At 35.2% G+C, this 22,978-nt stretch overlaps 1 protein-coding gene across 10 annotated transcripts; it reads left to right on the forward strand.

Moving 5' to 3' along the window:
• Positions 1-598: 598 nt before the first annotated feature.
• LOC135101308 (uncharacterized) lies at positions 599-6,579 on the forward strand. 10 transcript variants are annotated; one of them, XR_010269197.1, is made up of 5 exons: positions 599-997; positions 1,113-1,210; positions 1,434-6,132; positions 6,235-6,332; positions 6,554-6,579. XR_010269197.1 is itself a non-coding variant. In XM_064005116.1 (4 exons), the coding sequence occupies exon 4, from the start codon at positions 2,692-2,694 to the stop codon at positions 4,969-4,971; it is 2,280 nt and encodes a 759-aa protein (XP_063861186.1). In that variant the 5' UTR covers positions 599-814; positions 931-997; positions 1,113-1,210; positions 1,434-2,691; the 3' UTR covers positions 4,972-6,547. The 10 variants fall into 10 exon arrangements, 3 of the variants coding, with proteins under 3 accessions (XP_063861186.1, XP_063861188.1, XP_063861187.1); XR_010269198.1 differs by having other exon boundaries at positions 6,239-6,332; positions 6,554-6,571; XR_010269195.1 differs by lacking the exon at positions 6,554-6,579 and having other exon boundaries at positions 1,434-5,949; positions 6,066-6,132; positions 6,235-6,547.
• Positions 6,580-22,978: the final 16,399 nt, after the last annotated feature.

Consider the following 22,978-nt stretch of genomic DNA (forward strand, 5'->3'; position numbering starts at 1 on the left):
AAAGACATGTTTTTCGTACTGCTGTTCTGCATTCCCCTTTAGATGATATCCATCCATCCTTTTTTTTGCGCCTTGGTGCCTAACACGCTCAAAAACACTCAAAAGACACGTTTTTGGTAATGTTTGGTTTCCTCATAAGGGGCTTTGCATGCATTTTGGGGATTTGCTACCTAAAAATGTGAAACATTAAAAATATGCGTTATTCTGAAAAAAAAAAAAAAATATATATATATATATATATATATATATATATATATATATATATATATATATATATATATATATATATATATATATATATATATATATATATATATATATATATATATATATATATATATATATATATATATATATATATATATATATATATATATATATATATATATATATATATATATATATATATATATATATATATATATATATATATATATATATATATATATATATATATATATATATATATATATATATATATATATATATATATATATATATATATATATATATATATATATATATATATATATATATATATATATATATATATATATATATATATATATATATATATATATGTATCATTAAAATGATATGTTAACCATCTATTATTTATTATACAATATATTTTTGTTATCTGTGTTAAAGAAAATGTAAGTTGTGTTCTGTTGGAATGGGAGAAGTTTGGTACGCTTCTTTGTGGTGTTTTGTTTCACCCACTACCTGTGAACATAGTCGGCCTGGCGGGTTGTCTAAGCCGGCCCACCAATGTACTGTGGGTTGTTGTGTTGGGTGGTCCTCTGTGCTGCAGGTTAGTTGTGTTTATTTATATACCTTGTGCTGTGAATTAGTATACTGTGGTGAAGGTTACAAGCAAAGGATGTGTTTAGTAGCTAAGGTAATACAAGTGATATTATTGTTTGCCAGACGGAGAATGTAGGGACGCCCTGGACTTCATGTCGGTTGGTGTGTTGGTTGGTCCTCCGTGCTACAGGTTAGTTGTGTTTATTTACCCGACATGTGCTGTGATTAGTATAATTTGGTGAAGGTTACAAATAGAGGATGTATTAGTAAGATAGGGTAATGTACAAGGGATATATTGTTGCCAGACAGAGTTGTGAGGACGCCCTGGACTGGATGATAGTTGGGGTGGTGACATGTCAGGTGTGCTACGGGGATTCGAAGAGCGTCAGTGTGGGCCACTGAAGTGAGTACATTATGGGAATTTATTGAGTATTATGTTTATTATATACAAGTGAAGTTTAGTTGGATTTTGTATACTGATTGTTGCTTTATTTTTATATTTGGGATATGATTGTAACGGATGTCAGAATCTCTACATGAAGTGTTATTTTCTTGGTACCATTGTGAGGGATTGAACTGGGTGTACTATGATATGTGGATGTGTATTGATTAGCCCATGTTTGCAGGTCGAAACACTTCAAGCAATAAATACCTGTTACGATTTGTGGTTTATTACACATTTGGAATCCCCAACATTTCGACTTCAACCACAATGGGCTGGCAAGAGGAGATGGAATTGTTAAAGAGGAAGAGGGCCATTGCCAAAGGGAAATTCACAAGAAAGGTGACCCTGCTGGATGAGGGTGTGCGGGAAGGTGAGCCAGTATCAGTATTGAAGAGTAGCTATGAACAGATTTCTGAGGCCTTTCAACACCTAGAAGACAGTAATGATGTGATATTAAAATATGTGTGTGATAATAAATTAGAAGACAAGTTAGTTAAGGAGGCTGAAGAATACATGCTAGATTGTGAAAGAATCATGAAGAAAAGACTAACAGAAATTAGTAACATTGAAAACATACAGAACAGTGTCAAGCCTAAAGTGAAGTTAAAGGCATTTGAGCCTCCTAAATTTTATGGGAATTTAAGAGAGTACCCTCGTTTTAAGGAGGACTTTAAAAATCTAGTCAAAAGTGTGTATGGTGAAGATGCGTATGCATTGAAAATGTGTCTCAGTGGTGATGCCCTTCAGACTGTCAGAGGTGCAGAAGGTAATTATGAAGAAATGTTTGAAAGGTTAGATGACAAGTTTGGAAATGCAAGAAAGGTGGTGGACTTGGTAATAAGTGACCTTAGGGCTTTGAAAAGGATCAATGAAGGTGATACCAAAGGATTTATAAGGATGGTGGATCAGGTGGAACAGTGTTGGCTAGATTTGAAAAATATAAACTTGAATGAGGAACTTAATACTGCTAATGTAGTCAGTCATATTGAGAAGGTGTTGCCCACACTTCAGAAGAGGGAGTGGGTAATAAAGGCAGAAGAAGTATCTGCTACTAGTGATCTCTTTCCCACTTTATTGAAATTTCTGCAAAGGGAGAGAAAGGTATTGGAGTATATGAATTCTAGTGTCAGATCTACTGGCGGTGATAGAAGTTCAGTACATCATGTAAATAATTCAGCTGACAAGGTCATGGAGTCAGATCTGGTAACACTAATAAAACAGATGAAGGAAGAGCAACAACTAAAGAATAAAGATTTAGAGTCATGTATTGTAAATTTGACAGAGATGGTGAAAGGTACCCACTTGAAGACTGGAAATAATGAGGGAGGATGCTGGATTCACAATTCCAGGAACCATGATACTCTTGATTGTTATAAATTTAAGAATCTCGGCAACAAGGAGAGGTTTGAGTTAGCTAGAAGCAATGGAATATGTTTTAAATGCTTAAAGGGATATATCATCAGGCATGGAATTGTAATACAAACAAGTTGTGTGATGTCAGGATCAGGAGTCAAGGTGTGTGTAACCGTCATCATCAACCACTGGTGCATTTTGAACAGGAAGAAGGTGCTAGTCATAATACAGTATCTGCAAACACTCTGAACACCTTATTGAATATCAGTACTGTGTACAGTAACACTCAACCTATAACAGTACTGTGGGATTCAGGTTCTGACATAACCTTGGTGACACACAGTATGGCAGAAAAACTAAGTTTGAAGGGCAAGGATGTGAATTTATCCATGATTAAGGTTGGCAATGTAATTGAACATCATTCTACCAAAGAATATTGCATACCACTGATTGATAGGACTGGGCATGTATGGGAAATTAATGCCATTGGTATAGAGGAAATATCTGCTAAAATCAATGAATTTGATGTGTCAGGAGTTAAGGAGTTATTTGTAGGAGTATCAAACCATGATATTAATCGCCCTTGTGGTGAGATTGACATGCTGATTGGGGCCAATTACAGTGAATTATTGCCTAAAGTTGTTCAGACTAATGAAGGTCTTCAATTGTTAGAGAATCCATTTGGGTTCAGTATACGTGGCAGACACAGCAAAATAACAGCCTCAGGGAGCACGACGAACCATGTGATTGTGAGAACTCACAAGGTGTCAAGCTCAATAAGCCTCAATGAGATCAAGGTAGAACCTACAGATAAACTTAAGTCACAATTAGATAAATTCTTTGCTTTAGAGGAGAGTGGGGTGCAGTGTGACACAAGATGCCTTAAATGCCTGTGTAAGGGTTGCCCTGTAAGTGACTGTGTCAATATTAAGGAAGAAAGAGAACTGAAATTGATTGAGGAGGGATTAGTATATCATGAAGAAGGGAAGTATTGGACACCAAGCTATCCTTGGATAAGGGACCCGAGACATCTTAAGAACAATGTAAAAGTGGCTGTGGCTAGATTAAAAACTACAGAAAATAGACTGAAAAAATTGGATATCCAGTATGCCCAGAGTTATCACAATGAAATCAAGGACATGGTGAAAAGGGGGGTAGCGAGACAATTAAGTGAAGAGGAAATGCAGTCATACAATGGCCCAATTCACTACATTTCCCATCATGAAGTATTGAAACCAGATTCTGCTTCAACACCTCTGCGTATTGTATTTAACTCATCTTCATCATACATGGGACAAAAACTTAATGATTTTTGGGCAAAAGGGCCAGTTGTTCTTAACAACATGATTGGAGTCTTGCTAAGATTTAGACAGGAAAGGGTTGCCATAACTGGTGATATATCAAAAATGTATCATTCTGTGAAAATCAACACACTGGACCAACACACACACCGATTTCTTTGGAGAGATTTAAACAGTAACAGACCACCTGATCACTATGCCCTGACCTCAGTGACTTTCGGGGATAGGCCGAGTGGGACCATAGCTGTGCTAGCATTAAGGCATACTACAGAAAAATTTGGTAAAGGAGATCCTGAAGTTTATAACATGATTGTAAACAACACATATGTTGATGATATTCTCTATTCCATTGATACGGTAGAAAAGGCTTTTGATTTGATACAAAGAGCAGAACATGTAATATCTCTTGGAAACTTTCATGTGAAGCATTGGATAGTAAGTGGGCAACATGAGAACCATAGTATCAACATCATGGAATCTGACAATGGAGTAATTTTAGTGGGTCAAAGAATATCAAAATGGTTAAAGGAAAACTGGAATCAAGATCACTTCATGTTGATACCAGCTAACCACCCAGTTACTAGACTGTATGTGTCCAGCTTACATAGTAGAGATCATGCAGGTATTGAAACCACCTTGGCCAAGTTACAGAGTAAGTTTTGGGTGCCGGGAGCCAGGAAATTAATAAAGTCAATTAAAGATAAATGTGTCACATGTAGAAAACTCTCAAAACAAACTGAGAACCAGTGTATGGGTCAGGTGTTAGAAGAAAAAATGAAGCCAACTCCACCATTCTATCATACTGCTGTCAATTTGTTTGGACCATTCAATATTAAGGACACTGTTAAAAGGAGAACTCATGGTAAGGTATATGGGGTAATATTCAACTGCGTAGTTACTAGGGCAGTTTATGTAGATTTGGCAGAAGGATACAGTGCAAGTGATTTCATGGCAACTTATCAAAGATTCATCTCAGTCAGGGGTGCACCCAGAATACTGTATTCTGACAGAGGGAGCCAGCTGATAGCAGCTGGAAAGAATATTGAAAGAATTGGAAAAAAATGAAGGAGTTACTTGGAAATATAATAGACCTAGTGATGCACCGTGGTACAATGGTGCCAGTGAATCCCTTATCAAATCAGTGAAAAGAAATCTTTGTATTGCAATTGGGGATTCAGTATTAACTTTTGGTGAACTTCAGACAGCCTTATTTAATGTAGCCAGTATGATGAATGAAATACCCATAGGGGTAAAACTGCTTTAATTTAGAACTTGGTAATTACCTCTGCCCTAATGATCTATTGCTTGGACGAGCTAGTGTAAAATGTCCACAGGGAATATATGAATCAGATGGAGACCATATAAGAAGATTAGAGTTTATTCAGAAAATTGTTGAATCATTTTGGAGAAAATGGCAGAGAGATTTCTTTCCAACGATGGTAGTAAGACAAAAATGGCACACCAATAGGAGAAATGTAAGAGTGGGTGATGTGGTTTTAGTTCAAGATGCTAATGCAGTTAGAAGAACCTGGAAATTAGCTCAACTAATAAAGGCAGATCCAGGTCGTGATGGTGCTGTAAGAGATGTAGACTTAAGGTATAAGACAGTCAAGGAAGGTAAAGGATATGATGGGGTGACAGACAAAGTCATGAGTAGGTCAGTGCATAGGTTAATAGTGTTATTACCTAAGGAAGAACAAGAGTGATGATGAGCGTGTAGGATCATTATAGATATGATTTATCTACATGTACCAAAGCATTCTATGTACTACCTGTGTATATTGTATGTTCACTTTGGTCGGGGTGGAGTGTATCATTAAAATGATATGTTAACCATCTATTATTTATTATACAATATATTTTTGTTATCTGTGTTAAAGAAAATGTAAGTTGTGTTCTGTTGGAATGGGAGAAGTTTGGTACGCTTCTTTGTGGTGTTTTGTTTCACCCACTACCTGTGAACATAGTCGGCCTGGCGGGTTGTCTAAGCCGGCCCACCAATGTACTGTGGGTTGTTGTGTTGGGTGGTCCTCTGTGCTGCAGGTTAGTTGTGTTTATTTATATACCTTGTGCTGTGAATTAGTATACTGTGGTGAAGGTTACAAGCAAAGGATGTGTTTAGTAGCTAAGGTAATACAAGTGATATTATTGTTTGCCAGACGGAGAATGTAGGGACGCCCTGGACTTCATGTCGGTTGGTGTGTTGGTTGGTCCTCCGTGCTACAGGTTAGTTGTGTTTATTTACCCGACATGTGCTGTGATTAGTATAATTTGGTGAAGGTTACAAATAGAGGATGTATTAGTAAGATAGGGATATATTGTTGCCAGACAGAGTTGTGAGGACGCCCTGGACTGGATGATAGTTGGGGTGGTGACATGTCAGGTGTGCTACGGGGATTCGAAGAGCGTCAGTGTGGGCCACTGAAGTGAGTACATTATGGGAATTTATTGAGTATTATGAGTGATATACAAGTGAAGTTTAGTTGGATTTTGTATACTGATTGTTGCTTTATTTTTATATTTGGGATATGATTGTAATGGATGTCAGAATCTCTACATGAAATGTTATTTTCTTGGTACCATTGTGAGGGATTGAATTGGGTGTACTATGATATGTGGATGTGTATTGATTAGCCCATGTTTGCAGGTCGAAACACTTCAAGCAATAAATACCTGTTATGATTTGTGGTTTATTACACATTTGGAATCCCCAACAATATATATATATATATATATATATATATATATATATATATATATATATATATATATATATATATATATATATATATATATATATATATATATATATATATATATATATACATAAATATAAAATATACGTTGTTCTGTTTCTCCATATAGAGTGCTATTCATGCATTTGAGCATAATGGTACCTAAAAAAAGGCTTAAAACTACCATAATACACGTAATGGTGATATTATTCTGTTTCTCCATAAAGTGAGTTTCGCGGGCGTTTTTTAGTGTTTTGGTATGTAAACTAAAAACACTCAGAAGACATTATTTATTTTTTTTTTTTTATAAATCATTTTCTCATATAAGGTATTTTTCATGCTTTAATAGTGTTTTCGTGCTTAACACGTTCAAACACACTCAAAAGATATGTTTCCTTAAATGTTTCCCTTCTCTATATAGGGTGCTTTGCATGCATTTTGTCATTATGGCACCTAACAATGTCAAATGCATACATATTTTTTTTCTTTTGTAATTCTTTTCTTCTTATATAGTGCTAATCATGCGTTTTAGTGTTTTGGTACCTAAGAAACTCAAAATCAGTAATAATATACGTTTCTCGTAATGTCTTTTTGTTTCCCCATAAATGATTTGTTTGCATGTATTTTGTCGGTTTTGTACGTATCATGCTGAAAAACACTCAAAATGCTGTTTTTCTGGTAATGTTATTTTGTTTCTCCGTAATGGTTGTTTTGCCTGCGTTTTATCGTTTTGGCACGTAACTCAAAAACAATGAAATTACATTTTTTTGTTAAAGATGTTTTGTTTTCCCATATAGGGTGATGCTTTTTAGCGTTTTTGTGTCTAACACGCTCATAATCACCCAAAAGACACTTTTTCTTGAAATGGTTTCTTTTCCCTATTTTTTGAGTTTTGGTTCTTAACAATGTGAAATACACTGAAAATACAAGTTTTTGTTTATCCATATAGAGTGATATTCATGCGTTTTAGCGTTTTGGTACCTAAGAAAGTTTCTGGCAATCTTGGTTTCCCCATATTTGTATGCATTTTATTATTTTGGTACCTAACAATATGAAAAACACCCAAAATACCATTTTCTTTTTTTTTTTTTGGTAAAGTGTTTGTGTTTCTCCATAAAGGGCATTTTGCATGCTTTTTAGCATTTTGGTTCGTAAATAGCTGAAAAACAATTAATGTATACGTTTTTGATAGTGTTGTTTTCTTTTTCTAGGTAGGGTGCTTTCACTGCTTTTAGGCATTTTTAAGCCTACCACGCTCATAAACACTTAAAAGACTCGTTTCTGGAAATGTCGTTTCTTTTCCTCATATAGGATGCTTATGCATTTTGGCGTTATGGCACAAAATGTGAAATACACTCAATATACAGATTTTTTGTAATATTGTTCTGTTTCTCCATATAAAGTACGATTTAAGCATTTTAGTGTTTTGGTATCTCAGAAGCTCAAAAACACTCACAATCCACATTTCTCGTACTTTGTATGCATTTGGCATTTTTCTACATAACGAGCTCAAAAACACTTAAAATACATGTTTTTGGCAAAGTTGTGTTTCTCCATAAAGGGTGTTATCTATGCGTTTAAGCGTTTTGATACCTAAGTATCTCGAAAACACTCAAAAAACACATTTTTGATTATGATTTGTTTTCCCATATAGGGAGCTTTCCGTTCTTTTTAGCTTATTTGCGCCTAACACGCTTATAAACACTTAAAAGACATATTTCTGAAAATGTTTCCACCAAAAAATTGCTTGGTTTTCAGCGTTTTGCTGCTTAAGACGTTCATAAATACTGAAAAGACACGTTTCTGGAAATGTCATTTCCTTTCCTTATATAGGGTGTTTTGCCTACATTTTGAAGTTAACGCACCTAACAATGTGAATACACATATATTTTTTAATATTGTTTTGTTTCTCCATATAGGCTTCTATTAATTAACGCGTTTTCGCGTTTTGCTACATAAGAATCTCAAAAACATTCATAATACACGTTTCTCCTAATGTTTTTTTTTTCATTCCTCATACAGAATACTTTGCCTACATTTGGAGTTTTTCTTTGTAAGAGGTCCCAAAACACTTAAAATATATCTTTTTTGGTAATATTTCTCTATGAAGAGTGTTTTGCTTGCGTTTTAGCTTATTGAAACATAAGTAGCTCAAAGGCACTCAAAAGTCGTTTTTGATAGTTTATTTCTCCATATAGGGTACTTTTTATGCCTTTAAAAAAAAAACTCAAAAGACACATTTCTGGTAATGTCGTTTCTTTTCCCCATATGGGAAGCTTTCCATGCATTGTGTCGATTTGGTACCTAACCATGTGAAAACACTAAAACACACGTATTTGGTTATGTTCTGTGTCCCCATAGAGAGTGCTATTCATACGTTCTAGCGTTTTAAAAAGAAGCTCAAAAAACAATCAAAATACTTGTTTTTCATAACTATTATTTTTCTCGAAAAATTATGTTTCTCTGCGTTTCATAGTTTGTGTTCGTAAGAAGCTGAAAACATTTAAGACATTTTTTTTTCTATTCCCATATAGAGCGTTTTCTATGCCTTTTAGCGTTTTAGTGCCTAATATGCAGAAACACACTCAAAAGATACGTTTTTTATAATGTCGTTTCGTTTCTCACTTAAGGGGCTTTTAATGCATTTTTGCGTTTTGGTAACTATCAATATGAAAAAAAAACACTCAAAATACACGTTTTTGGGAATGTTTTTTTTTTCTGTTTCTCCATATATTATTGAAATTTTCGTTTTGGTAATCTTGAAGTTCAAACACGCTCATAATACACGTTTCTTGTAATGTCTTTTCCTTTCCACATATAGGGGAATTTGCATCTATTTTGGTCTTTTCAACGTAATAAGATAAAAAAAAAAAAAAAAACTCAGACTACTTATTTTTGGTAATGTTGTTCTATTTAACCATAAAGGATGTTTTGGTTATAGTTTTGGTTATGTAATAGCGCTTTGGTACGTAAGAAATTCAAAACAATGAAAAGAAACGTTTTTCGTAATGTGTCTTTCTATTACCATATAGAGTGATTGCATGCTTTTCAGCGTTTAGGTGCCTAACACTCTCAAAACATTCAATTCATTTCTGATAGTTGTCGTGTTTCTCCATAAAAGAAAAAAAAGTGTATTCCATGTGTTTTAGCGATTTGGTATGTAAGTAGCTGAAAAAACTCAAAAGGCTTTTTTTTTGCGTCATATAGGGTGCTTTTCATGCCCTTTACATTTTCGTTTCCTAACACGCTCATTCCAGAATTTGAAGGTGTTTTGGAAGGACCATCAATTCTAAAAGTTGAAATAACGGCAGTCATAGCAAAGATGAAAAATCGTAAAGTTGCGGGTGAAGATGGAATGGTGATAGAAATGGTACGAGCAGCGAGTGATTTGGTTGTGGATCAAATAACGGAGTTAGCAAACAAAATATATGAGACGGGGTATGTGCCAAAAGCCATACAAGAGGCAATATTCATAAACATCCCCAAGAAGATGGGAACTACTGATTGTGAAAAACTTAAAACAATTAGTACTATAAGTCAGATGGTAAAGATAATTCTTGGAGTATTGAGAAATAAATTGAAGAGAAAGGTTGAGGAAAATGTAGCAAAAGAACAGTTTGGTTTTAGGAAAGGGATGGGTACCAGCAATGCCATTTTCTGCTTAAGAAATATTATTGAGCGGGCAGTGGAGAAGCAGAAGGATCTATATATGTGCTTTGTCGATTATGAAAAAGTATTTGATACAGTAAGGCATGAAGAACTTGTGAGAATACTTAAGGAAACAGGTGTGGATGGTGAGGACATAAGGTTGATAGCAAATTTGTACTGGAATGGAAAAGCAGCTGTGAAAGTGGGAGAAATGAAGTCATAATGGGTAAAAATAAGGAGAGGAGTGAGGCAGGGGTGTGTGCTTTCCCTAGACCTCTTTTCCTTTTACGGACAGAAATGCATGGAAAGTTTAATAGAGTTAGAGGGAGTGAGAATTGGAGGAAGAAACGTGACAAATATACTGTATGCTGATGATAGTTTTTTTTTTTTTTTTTTTTTGCGGACTCAGAGGAAAAAGCTGCAAGGGTTTGTGGATGGAGTACAAGAAGCAAGTGAGAAGAGAGTTCTGAGGATAAACACAAAGAAGACGGAAGTCTTGGGAATAGCAAAGAGAAGACAAAGGCTCAGAGTAAAGATATATATATATATATATATATATATATATATATATATATATATATATATATATATATATATATATATATATATATATATATATATATATATATATATATATATATATATATATTGGTGGAAAGCAGATTAAACAGGTTCGAGAATTTAAATATTTGGAGATTATTGTGTCAGAGGAGGCAGATTGTGAAAAGGAAATAAAGAAAAGAATCGTGTTGGCAAAAACTGCTTTTATAAAAACAAGAACTTTGATAACAAATTTAAGTATGAATATGAAATTGAAAATCAGACTATTAAAATGCTACGTGTGGTCAGTTTTATTATATATATATATATATATATATATATATATATATATATATATATATATATATATATATATATATATATATATATATATATATATATATATATATATATATATATATATATATATATATATATATATATATTTTTTTTTTTTTTTTTTATGTAGGAAGGATACTGGCCAAGGGCAACAAAAATCTAATAAAAAGAAATGCCCACTGAAATGCCAGTCCCATAAAAGGGTCAAAGCAGTGGTCAAAAATTGGTGGATAAGTGTCTTGAAAAGTCCCTCTTGAAGGAATTCAAGTCATAGGAAGGTGGAAATACAGAAGCAGGCAGGGATTTCCAGAGTTTACCAGAGAAAGGGATGAATGATTGAGAATACTGGTTAACTCTTGCGTTAGAGAGGTAGACAGAATAGGGGTGAGAGAAAGAAGAAAGTGTTGTGCAGCGAGGCCGCGGAAGGAGGGGAGGCATGCAGTTAGCAAGATCAGAAGAGCAGTTGGCATGAAAATAGCGGTAGAAGACAGCTAGATATGCAACATTGCGGCGGTGAGAGAGGGGCTGAAGACATTCAGTTAGAGGAGAGGAGTTGATGAGACGAAAAGCTTTTGATTCCACCCTGTCTAGAACAGCAGTATGAGTGGAACCCCCCCAGACATGTGAAGCATACTCCATACATGGACGGATAAGGCCCTTGTACAGAGTTAGCAGCTGGGGGGGTGAGAAAAACTGGCGGAGACGTCTCAGAACACCTAACTTCATAGAAGCTGTTTTAGCTAGAGATGAGATGTGAAGTTTCCAGTTCAGATTATAAGTAAAGGACAGACCGAGGATGTTCAGTGTAGAAGAGGGGGACAGTTGAGTGTCATTGAAGAAGAGGGGATAGTTGTCTGGAAGGTTGTGTCGAGTTGATAGATGGAGGAATTGAGTTTTTGAGGCATTGAACAATACCAAGTTTGCTCTGCCCCAATCAGAAATCTTAGAAAGATCAGAAGTCAGGCGTTCTGTGGCTTCCCTGCGTGATATGTTTACCTCCTGAAGGGTTGGACGTCTATGAAAAGACGTGGAAAAGTGCAGGGTGGTATCATCAGCATAGGAGTGGATAGGACAAGAAGTTTGGTTTAGAAGATCATTAATGAATAATAAGAAGAGAGTGGGTGACAGGACAGAACCCTGAGGAACACCACTGTTAATAGATTTAGGAGAAGAACAGTGACCGTCTACCACAGCAGCAATAGAACGGTCAGAAAGGAAACTTGAGATGAAGTTACAGAGAGAAGGATAGAAACCGTAGGAGGGTAGTTTGGAAATCAAAGCTTTGTGCCAGACTCTATCAAAGGCTTTTGATATATCCAAGGCAACAGCAAAAGTTTCACCAAAGTCTCTAAAAGAGGATGACCAAGACTCAGTAAGGAAAGCCAGAAGATCACCAGTAGAGCGGTCTTGACGGAACCCATACTGGCGATCAGATAGAAGGTTGTGAAGTGATAGATGTTTAAGAATCTTCCTGTTGAAGATAGATTCAAAAACTTTAGATAAGCAGGAAATTAAAGCAATAGGACGGTAGTTTGAGGGATTAGAGCGGTCACCCTTTTTAGGAACAGGTTGAATGTAGGCAAACTTCCAGCAAGAAGGAAAGGTAGATGTTGACAGACAGAGCTGAAAGAGTTTGACTAGGCAAGGTGCAAGCACGGAGGCACAGTTTCGGAGAACAATAGGAGGGACCCCATCAGGTCCATAAGCCTTCCGAGGGTTTAGGCCAGCGAGGGCATGAAAAACATATAGTTGTGAAACATGGACTATTAAAAAGAAATTGGAAAAGAAGTTGGAGGCTGCTGAGATGTAGTTCCTGAGAAGATTGCAAAGGATTCCATGGACAGCAAGAGTGACAAATGAGGAAGTACTAAGACGTGCAGGAGTGGAGAGAGGCTTGATAAGAAGTACGAGTATTAAGAGGAGGCAGTTTCAGTTTTTGGGACACATTCTGAGAGCTGGAGGATTGGAAAGAGATTGTTTGCTAGGGAGAAGAGCAAGAGGAAGGCAAAGAAAGAAATATATGGAGACCTTGCCGGAAAGTATTAACATGGGATGGAACAGCGAGGATCTGGTTAGGATGGCAGAAAGAAGAGAGGATGGGCGCGCCATGATCGCTGACGTCACATGACAAGCACTTCGATAAGGTGAGGTAAACACGGTCATAAACACTTAAAAGTAACGTTTTTTTTTTTTTTTTTTTTTAAATATCGCTTCTTTTCCACATATAGGGTGTTTTCCATTGATTTTGACGCTTTGATACCTAAGAATGTGAAAACACTCAAAATACACGTTTATGGTAATGTTTTTCTTTTTCTCCATACAGAGTGCTATTTATGTGATTAGCTTTTTGGTACCTATGAACCTCAAAAAATCTCATAATACACGTTTCTCGTGTATTATGTATACTTTGCATACATATTGGCATTTTTCTACGTAATAAGCTCAAAACACACAAAATACCCGTTTTTTATAGTTATTGTGTTTCTCCGTAGAGTGTTTTGCAAGCATTTTCGTGTTTTCGTATGTAAGTAGCAGAAAACACCAAAAAAAACACGTTTATGGTAATGTTATTTTGTTTTCCCATATAGGGTGTTTTCCATGCTTTATAGCGTTTTAGTGCTTAGCACCCTCATAAACGCTCAATATTTTTTTTATCCTGTTTCCTTTCCCCACTTAGTTTCCTTCCCCCACTCACTCGTTTTTGGTAATTTTCTCTTATTAACGCGCTTTCGCGTTTTGGTACCTTAGTATCTCAAAAACACTCATCATTTTAGTACCTAAAAAAGCTGAAAAAAAAATCATAATACACGCTTCTCGTAATGTCTTTTCTTTTCCCCCGTATAGAGTTCTTTGCATGATTTTGGCATTTTTCTGTTAAAAAAAAAAAAACAAGCAATGTACTTGTTTTTGGTAATGTTATTCTGTTTCCCCATAAAGAGTGTTTTCCATGCGTTTTACCGTTTTGGTAAATAAGTCGCTCAAAAATAATGAAAACACGTTATTTTTAATGCTCTTTTGTTTTCCAAAATAGATTGCTTTCCATACTTTTAAGCGATATGGTGCCTACCACACTTATAAATACTCAAAAGACATGTTTCTGAAAATCTCTTTACCTTTCTTCATAGAGGGTTCTTTGCAAGCATTCTGGTGGTTTGGTACCTAACAATGTAAAATATACTTAAAATACACGTTTTTTTGTTAATCTTGTTGTTACTCCATATAGAGTCCTTTTCATACGTTTTCGAATTTTGGTACCTAAAAAGCTCAAAAACACTAATAATACACTTTTTCTCATAATTTCTTTTCGTTTCCCCATATTTTACATGCATTTTCCCGTTTTTTTTACGTAACAGGATAAAAAAAACACTCATAGATGCTTGGTTATGGTAATGTTATTCTTTTCTCCTTAAAGTTTTTTTTAGCCTGCATTGTAGCGTTTTATTACGTGAATACCTCATAAACACTCACTCGTTTTTGGTAATGTTCTTTTGCTTTCCCATATAGAGAGCTTTCCATGCTTTTTAGTATTTTCGTGCCTAACACGCTTATAAACACTCAAAAGACAAGTTTCTTCTTTTATTTTTCACACATAGAGTGCTTTCAATCCATTTTGGCGTTTTAGTACCCGACAATGTGAAGTACACTGAAAATACACTTTTTTGCTAAGTTTCTATTTTTCCATATAGAGTGGTATTCTAGCGTTTTAAAGATTTTATAACTAAGAATCACAAAAACACAACATAATACACGTCTCGTTATGTGTTTTCGTCTCGTTAGTGTATTTTGCATGCATTTTGCGTTTTTGTATATAACAAGCTAAAAAACCCTCAAAATACTTGTTTCTGATAATGCTATTCTCTTTCATCATAAAGGGTGTTTTGCATGCGTTTTGGAACGTAAGAAGCTGAAAAACACTAAAAAAACACATTTAGGTAATATTTTTTTCTCTTCCCTAATAGGGTGCTTTCCATGCCTTTTAACATTTCTGTGTCTAAACATGCAAAACACACACACACACACACACACACACACTTCTTTTGTGGACTTCAAAAAGGCTTTTGATCTTGTTGATCACACTGTTGTCATCAGCAAAGCAGTGAGTCTGGGTCTCCCTCCTAACCTGATAGCGTGGCTAACCGACTTCCTCACAGGGAGGCGTCAGGCCGTTCGCTATCAGGGCTCTGTCTCTACTTTCCAACAGCTGACTTGTGGGGTCCCCCAGGGGACCAAGATGGGTCCTCTATGCTTCCTCCTCTTCATTAACGACGCCCTCACTGACACCCCCATCGCTGGAAGTATGTGGACGACTGCACCGTGGGCGTCCCAGTTTCCACCAAGAACCCGGACTACTCGCCACTGCAAGTGATCCTGGAGCGACTGCAGACGTGGACGGAGGAGAGCAGGATGACCATCAACCACAACAAAACTGTGGTGATGCATTTTTGTACCTCCTCTGTACCAGTGCCCCCTCCCCAGCTCTCAGTGGGCCCTCACCCCCTCCAGGTAGTCCGATGTGCCAAGCTCCTCGGAGTCACGGTGGACGACCAGCTGACCTGGAAGCAGCATGTCGCCAGCACCATAAGATCAGCTACCTACAGGCTGTACATGCTGCGCAGACTCAGGTCGCTGGGGACGCCGACAGATGAGTTAAGGGGGGTGTATCTTACTTTTATCCTCCCCAAACTCATGTACGCCTCCCCGGCGTGGTCCTCCTCCCTCACACAAACTCAACAGCTACAGTTGGAGAGTGTGCAGAAAAGGGCGTGCAGGGTCATCCTTGGCCCTACATACACCACCTATGAAGAAGCCCTGAACACCCTGAAGCTGTCCAGACTATCCACCAGGTACAGTGAAGCTCTAGAGAAGTTTGGAAGGGCACTTCTGAATTATCCACGTCTCAGAAACATGCTGCCGCCTGACGCGCCTCGCCCTACCCGTGCCACCAGACACCACAATAAGATAACGCCCCTAAAGGCGCCACGTACGGACCGGTACAGACTCAGTGCGATTCCCACCATGGTGCGAGCCATCAATCAATAGTCTCTTCTAGATTTGACTTACCTTTAGGATTAATGTCAAGTATTTCCCCACACCCAATGAACATTTTCAGTTTGTTGACTGCCTAAAGAATAAACCGTTTATTATAATTATTATTATTATTACACACACACACACACACACACACACACACACACACACACACACACACACACACACACAAAGATACGTTTCTTGTAATGTCATTTCGTTTCCCTTCATAAAATGGATTTGTATGCATTTTGGCATTTTAGTACCTAACAATATTATAAAACTCAAAATACACGTTTGTGATAATCTTGTTCTGTTTCTTCATATAAACTGCTATTAACGCGTTTTTGCGTTTTGCTACTTAAGAAGCTCGAAAACACTCATAACACAAGTTTCTCGTGATATCTTTTCGTTTCTCCATATAGGGTAGTTTAAATACGTTTGGGCGTTTTCCAAGGTAAAATGCTAAAAAATACCTGGAATGCTTTTCTTTTTTTTTTTTTTTTTTTTTTTAATTTTAGCCATGAAAGGTCTTTTGCATGTGTTTTACTGTTTTCTTACGTAACAAGTTCAAAAACATTCAAAAGACACATTTTTGGTAATGTTGTTTTCCATTCCCAAATATGGGAATGCTTTGAATGGAAACGCTTTTTCAGCGTTTTCATGCCAAACAAAAAAAAACAAAAAAACTCAAAAGATACTTTTTTTGCAATGTCGTATGGTTTTCCCATATAGAGGGCTCTGAATGCATTTTGGCGTTTTGATACTTATGTAAAATACATAAAATACTCATTTTTGGTAATGTTATTCTTTCTCCATATAGAGTGCTATTCATGCGTTTTAGCATTTTGGCGCCCAAGAAGTAAAAAAAAAAACTCTCATAATACACATTTCTAGTAATATATTTTCCTATCCACATATAGAGTACTTTGCATGCGTTTTATCAATTAGATACGTAAGTAGTTCAAAAACACTCAAAAGACACGTTTTTTGGTGATGTTTTGTTTCCTCATATAAAGTGCTTTCCATTTTTTTAGTGTTTTCGTGCCTAACAAGCTAATAAACACTAAAAGACACGTTTCTGGATAACTCGATTCCCTTCTGCATATACGATGCTATGCATGCTTTTGTCGTTTTCGTTGCGAACAATTTGAGAAATTACTCATAGAACACGTTTTTGTTAATATTATTCAAAATCTTGCAATGTCTTTTCGTTTCCCCATTTATGGTTATCTACATGCATGTGGCATTTTTGTATGTAATAAGTTGAAAAACACTTAAAATCCTTTTTTTAATATTATGTTTCTCCATAAAGGTGTTTTGCATGCATTTTAGGGTTTTTGTACGTAAGAAGCTAAATAAACGTTCAAAATACTTGTCTTTTTTTTTCATTTCCCAAATATGGAGCTTTCCATGCTTTTAAACCTTTCGATGCCTAACACGCTTAAAAAGTCAAAAGACACATATCTTGTAATATAGTTTCGATTCATCATATTGAAGGCTTTGCATGCAATTTCGCATTGTTGCTACCTGACATTCATAAAACTCGATTTTTTTTTCTTTTTTTTTTGTAATATTCTGTTTCTCCATATAGAGTGCAATTCATACGTCTTAGCGTTTTGGTACCTAACGTGCTCAAAAACTCTCATAATACACGTTTCTGGTGATGTGTTTTCGTTTCCTTATATAAGTATTTTGCATGCATTTTGGAATATTTCTATGTAACAAGCTCAAAAACATTCAAAATACATATATTCGGTAACGTTATAATATATCTCCATAATGGGTTTATTGTTTGCGTTTTAGCCTTTTCGAGCTTAAGTAACCTGAAAACACTGAAAAGACACTTTTTTTTTCCGTAATATTGTTTTTCCCCTATAGTGTGCTTTCCATGTTTTTTATTATTTTGGTGCGTAGAACACTCAAAACACTGATAAGACACGTTACTGGAAATCTCATTTCCTATTACCATATAGGGTGCTTTGCATGCATTATGGTATTTTTGTACTTAAGAATGTGAAATATTAACAAAATACATGTTTTTGGTTATGTTCTTTTTTCCATAAAGAGTGTTATTCATACATTTTAGCGTTTTAATACCTCAAAAACGCTCATAATACACGTTCATCATAAGAACTTTTCGTTTCCCCATATAGGGTACTTTACATGCATTTTGACGTTTTTTTAAGTAAAAAGCTAAAAAAAAAAAAACACTTAAAATACTTGTTTTTGATAAAGTAATTCTGTTTCTCCATAAAAGATGTTTTGGCAGCGTTTCAGCATAACCTTACGTAAACAGCTTAAAAACTCTAAAAAAAAAAAAAAAAAGCGGTTTTTGGTAATATTGTTTTGTTTTCCAAATAAGGTGCTTTCCATGCTTGTACCGCTATGGTGCCTAGTACGCTTATAAATACTGAAAATCTCGTTTTTTTTTCTTCATATAGGGTGCATTGCGTGTATTTTAACGTTCTGGTACCTAACAATGTGAATTACAGTCAAAATACACGTTTTTTTGGTTATGTTTTTCTGTTACTCCATATAGATTGCAATTAATGCGCATTTTTTTTTTTTTTAGTTTTAGTACCTAAAAAGCTCAAAATCATTTATAATACACATTTCTGGTAATGTTCTTTTGTTTTACCCATTTAGCGTACTTTCCATGTATTTTTGGCGTTTATATACGTAAGAAGCTCAAAAAAACACTAACAGATACACGGTTGTGGTAAAGTTATTGTGTTTCTCTTCTTCTTAGCATTCTGGTACGTAAGTAGCTCAAAAACACTCAAAAGACACGTTGTCCGTAATGTTCTTTTGTTTTTCAGTTAGGATGCTTTCCGTGCTTTTTAGTGTTTTGGTGCCTAACACGCTCAAATGATAATTTTCTGGAAGTGTTTTTATTTATTTATTTTTTTTTATCCCCATATGGCATGCTTTCCATGCATTTTGGACTTTGGTACATAACAATGTGGAATACACTAAAAATACACGTTTTCCTTAATGATGTTCTGTTTCTCCATATAGAGTGATTTTCATGCTTTTTCGCATTTTGGTACCTAAGAAGCTCAAAATCACTCATAATACACGTACTTTCATTTCTCCATATAGAGTTTTTTCCATGCATTTTTGCGTTTTTGTACATAACAGGCTCAAAAAGTTTTTGGTAATGTTATTCTGTTTCTACATAAAGGGTGTTTTCATGCGTTTTAACGTTTTAAAACGTAAGTAGTTAAAATGAACTATCAAAGGACACGTTTTTGGTAGTTATTTTGTTTTCCCATATAGAGAGTTTTCTGTGCTTTTTAGCGTATTGGTGCCTAACACGCTAATAAGAATATGCAAAACACATTTTATGGCTAAAGAGAATAACGTTATGAAATATAAGATTTAAGTGTGTTTTTTTTTCTTGTTACGATGAAAAAGACCAAAATGCATGGAAATTAGACTACATGGGTAAACGAAAAGACATTACTAGTAACGTGTATGTTGAGTGTTTTTGAGCTTTTAAGGTATTAAATCGCGAAAACATGTTAATAGCACTCAATATGGAGAAACAGAACAACAATAACAAAACGTGCATTTTGAGTGTTTTTCACATTGTTAGGTACCAAAACGCAAAACATGCATGCAAAGCCACTTAAATGGGAAAACGAAACATCATTATTAGAAACGTATCTTTTGAGTGTTTTTCAGTATGTTAGGCACTGAAACATTTAAAAGCATGGAAAGCATCTTATATGAAGTAGAAAACATTACCAAAAATGTGCCTTTTCAGTGTTTTGGGCTTATTACGCACCAAAACGTTACAACGTATGCAAAACACCCTTTATGGAGGAAATGAATAGCATTACCAAAAAAGTATTACCAAAAAAATATTTTCAGTGTTTTTGTGCTTTAGCGGTACAAAAATGCCAAAATATACATGCAAAATACACTATACAGGGAAACAAAAGGACATTACGAGAGACGTGTATAATGAGTGTTTTTCAGCTTCTTAGATACAAAAACACTAAAACAAATGAATATCACTTTATATGGAGAAACAGATGAACATTACGAAAAACTTGTATTTTCAGTGTACTTCACATTGTTAGGTACCAAAAGGACAAAATCCATGCGAAACACCCTATATGAAAAAGAAACGACATTTTCAGAAACGTATCTTTTGAGTGTTTATGCGCGTAATAGGCACCAAAACGCTAAAAAGTATGGAAAGCACGCTATATGAAAGAAAAAAAAAACGTGTCTTTTGAGTGTTTTTGAGCTACTTAGATACCGAAAGGCTAAAACTAATGTAAAACGCTTTATGAAGAAACACAATAATATTGCCAAAAACAAGTATTTTTAGTGTTTTTCAGCTTGTTACGTGCAAAAAATCGCATAATGTATGGAAAGTACCCTATATGGGGAAACGAAAGGACATTACGTGAAAAGTGTATTATAAATGTTTTTGAGCGTTTTAGGTACCAAACCTCGAAAACGCATTAATAGCAGTCTATATGGAGAAACACAACAAATGTGATAAAAACGTGTATTTTACGTGTATTTCACATTGTTAAGAACCAAATCATTAAAAGCACGCAAAACACTTTATATAAGAAAAGGAATTTTTTTCCAGAACTATATGTTTTGAGTATTTATGAGTTTGCTTGGCACCACATGCTAAAAAGCATGGAAAGAACCCTAAGGGGGAAAACAAAATATTAACAAAAACATATCTTTTTCCGTGTTTTTGAGATAATTAAGTACTAAAACATAAAACGATTTCAAAACACCCTTTATGGAGAAACAGAAAAATAAAACATTACCAAATTCAAGTACCTTTAGTGTTTTCGAGCGTCTTGAGTAGAAAAACAAGAAAATGCAGGAAAAGATCCATATAGAGAAACGAAAAGACATTACGAGAAACGAGTATTATGAGAGTTTTTGAGTTTCTTAGGTACCAGATCCCTGGAAGTCATGAATAGCACTCTATATGGAGAAACAGAACAACACTACATTGAGAGTTTTCACATTGATAGTTACCAAAACGCTAATAGGTATGGAAAGCCTCTAATTTCCGGAAGCGAAACGACATTACCGGAAACGTGTTTTATTTCATTTTCTTTTTTTTTTTTTTTGTGTTAGACACCAAAACGGTAAAAAGCATGGAAAGCACCCTATATAGGATTAGAAAAGAACATTACCAAAAAACGCGTATTTTGAATCTTTTCAGCGATTTACCTTGAAATCTCTAAAACGCATGTTTTATGGGTAAAACTGAATAACATTAATAGAAAGAAGTATTTTGAGTGTTTTTTGTCACGTACAGAAACGCCAAATTACCATGTACAGGAAAAGAAAGAATATTACGAGCAACGTATATTATAAGTGTTTTTAAGCTTCCTAGTTAGCAAAAGGCTAAAACGCATGGATAACACACGACATAGAGAAGCAGAACAATTTTATGAAAATAAAATGTATTTTACAGTGTATTTCACATTGTTAGGTACCAAAACGCAAAAATGCATGCATAGCACCTTATATGGGGAAAGTAAACGACATTACAAGAAACGTATTTTTAGTGTTTCTGTACATAATAGGCACCAAAACGCTTAAAAAAAAAAAAAAAAACAGAAGGCACCCTATATGGAAATAGAAAACATTACCATGAACGTCTTCTTACAGTGTTTTTGAGCTAATTATGTACCAAAATACTAAACCGCAGGCAAAACACCCTTTTGTGGAGAATCTGAATAATTTGACAAAGAGTAAAAGCTGGATGGGAAAAATGGAGGGAAGTGAGTGGAGTAACATTAGATAAGAAAATACCATTGAAGCTGAGAATGAAGATATACAGAAGTGTGTTGAGACCAGTACTTCTGTATGGTGCAGAGACATGGTATTTAAAGAAGAAAGAGGAAGGCATTCTGGAGAGAACGGAGACGAGGATGGTGAGATGGATAGCTGGCATTTCACTGTTAGAAAGGAGACAAAGTGAAGATATAAGAAGAATGTGTGGAATATGTAATATCAAGGAGAAGGCAAGAGAAGCAAGACTAAGATATTTTGGACACGAGATAAGGAGAGAAGAGGATGAACCAGTGAGGAAGGCAATGATGGTGGAGGTTAGGGGGAAAAGGAGGTTGGGAGACAGAGAATAAGATGGAGAGACGTAATAAGGAGTGATATGAACAAGCTGGAAGTGCAAGAAGATGACGCAATGGATAGAAACAGATGGAAAAGGATAACTCGAGCAGCTGATCCTGCAATACAGTGGGATTAAGGTCGTATGAAGAAGAAGAAGAAGAATTTTACAAGAAAGAAGTATTTTGAATGTATTTACGCACAAAAACGTAAAAATGCATGGAAAGTATCCTATTTGGGAAACGAAGTGTCAATACTATAAGCGTATCTTATGAGTGTTTTTGAACATCTTATGTACCAAAACGCGAAAACGTATGAATAGCACTCTATATTAAGAAACAGAATAATATTATCAAAAACCTGTAATATGAGTGCTTTTCACATTGTTAGGTATCAAAACACAAAAATCCATGCAAAACACCTTATAATTTATAAGGAAACGAAACATTATTTCCAGAAAATTGTCTCTTGAGTATTTTACAGCTTCTTACATACCAAAACGGTAAAACACATGCAAATCACCCTTTATATAAAAAAACAGAATAACATTAACATAAACAAATATTTTGAGTGTTTTTGAAATATTATATAAAAAAACACCGAAATTCAAGAAAAGTACCCTGGATGGGGAAACGAAAAGGCATTACGAGAAACGTATA

This window comes from Scylla paramamosain, chromosome 6 (assembly GCF_035594125.1).
Source record: "Scylla paramamosain isolate STU-SP2022 chromosome 6, ASM3559412v1, whole genome shotgun sequence".
In the NCBI taxonomy this organism is placed as follows: domain Eukaryota; kingdom Metazoa; phylum Arthropoda; class Malacostraca; order Decapoda; family Portunidae; genus Scylla; species Scylla paramamosain.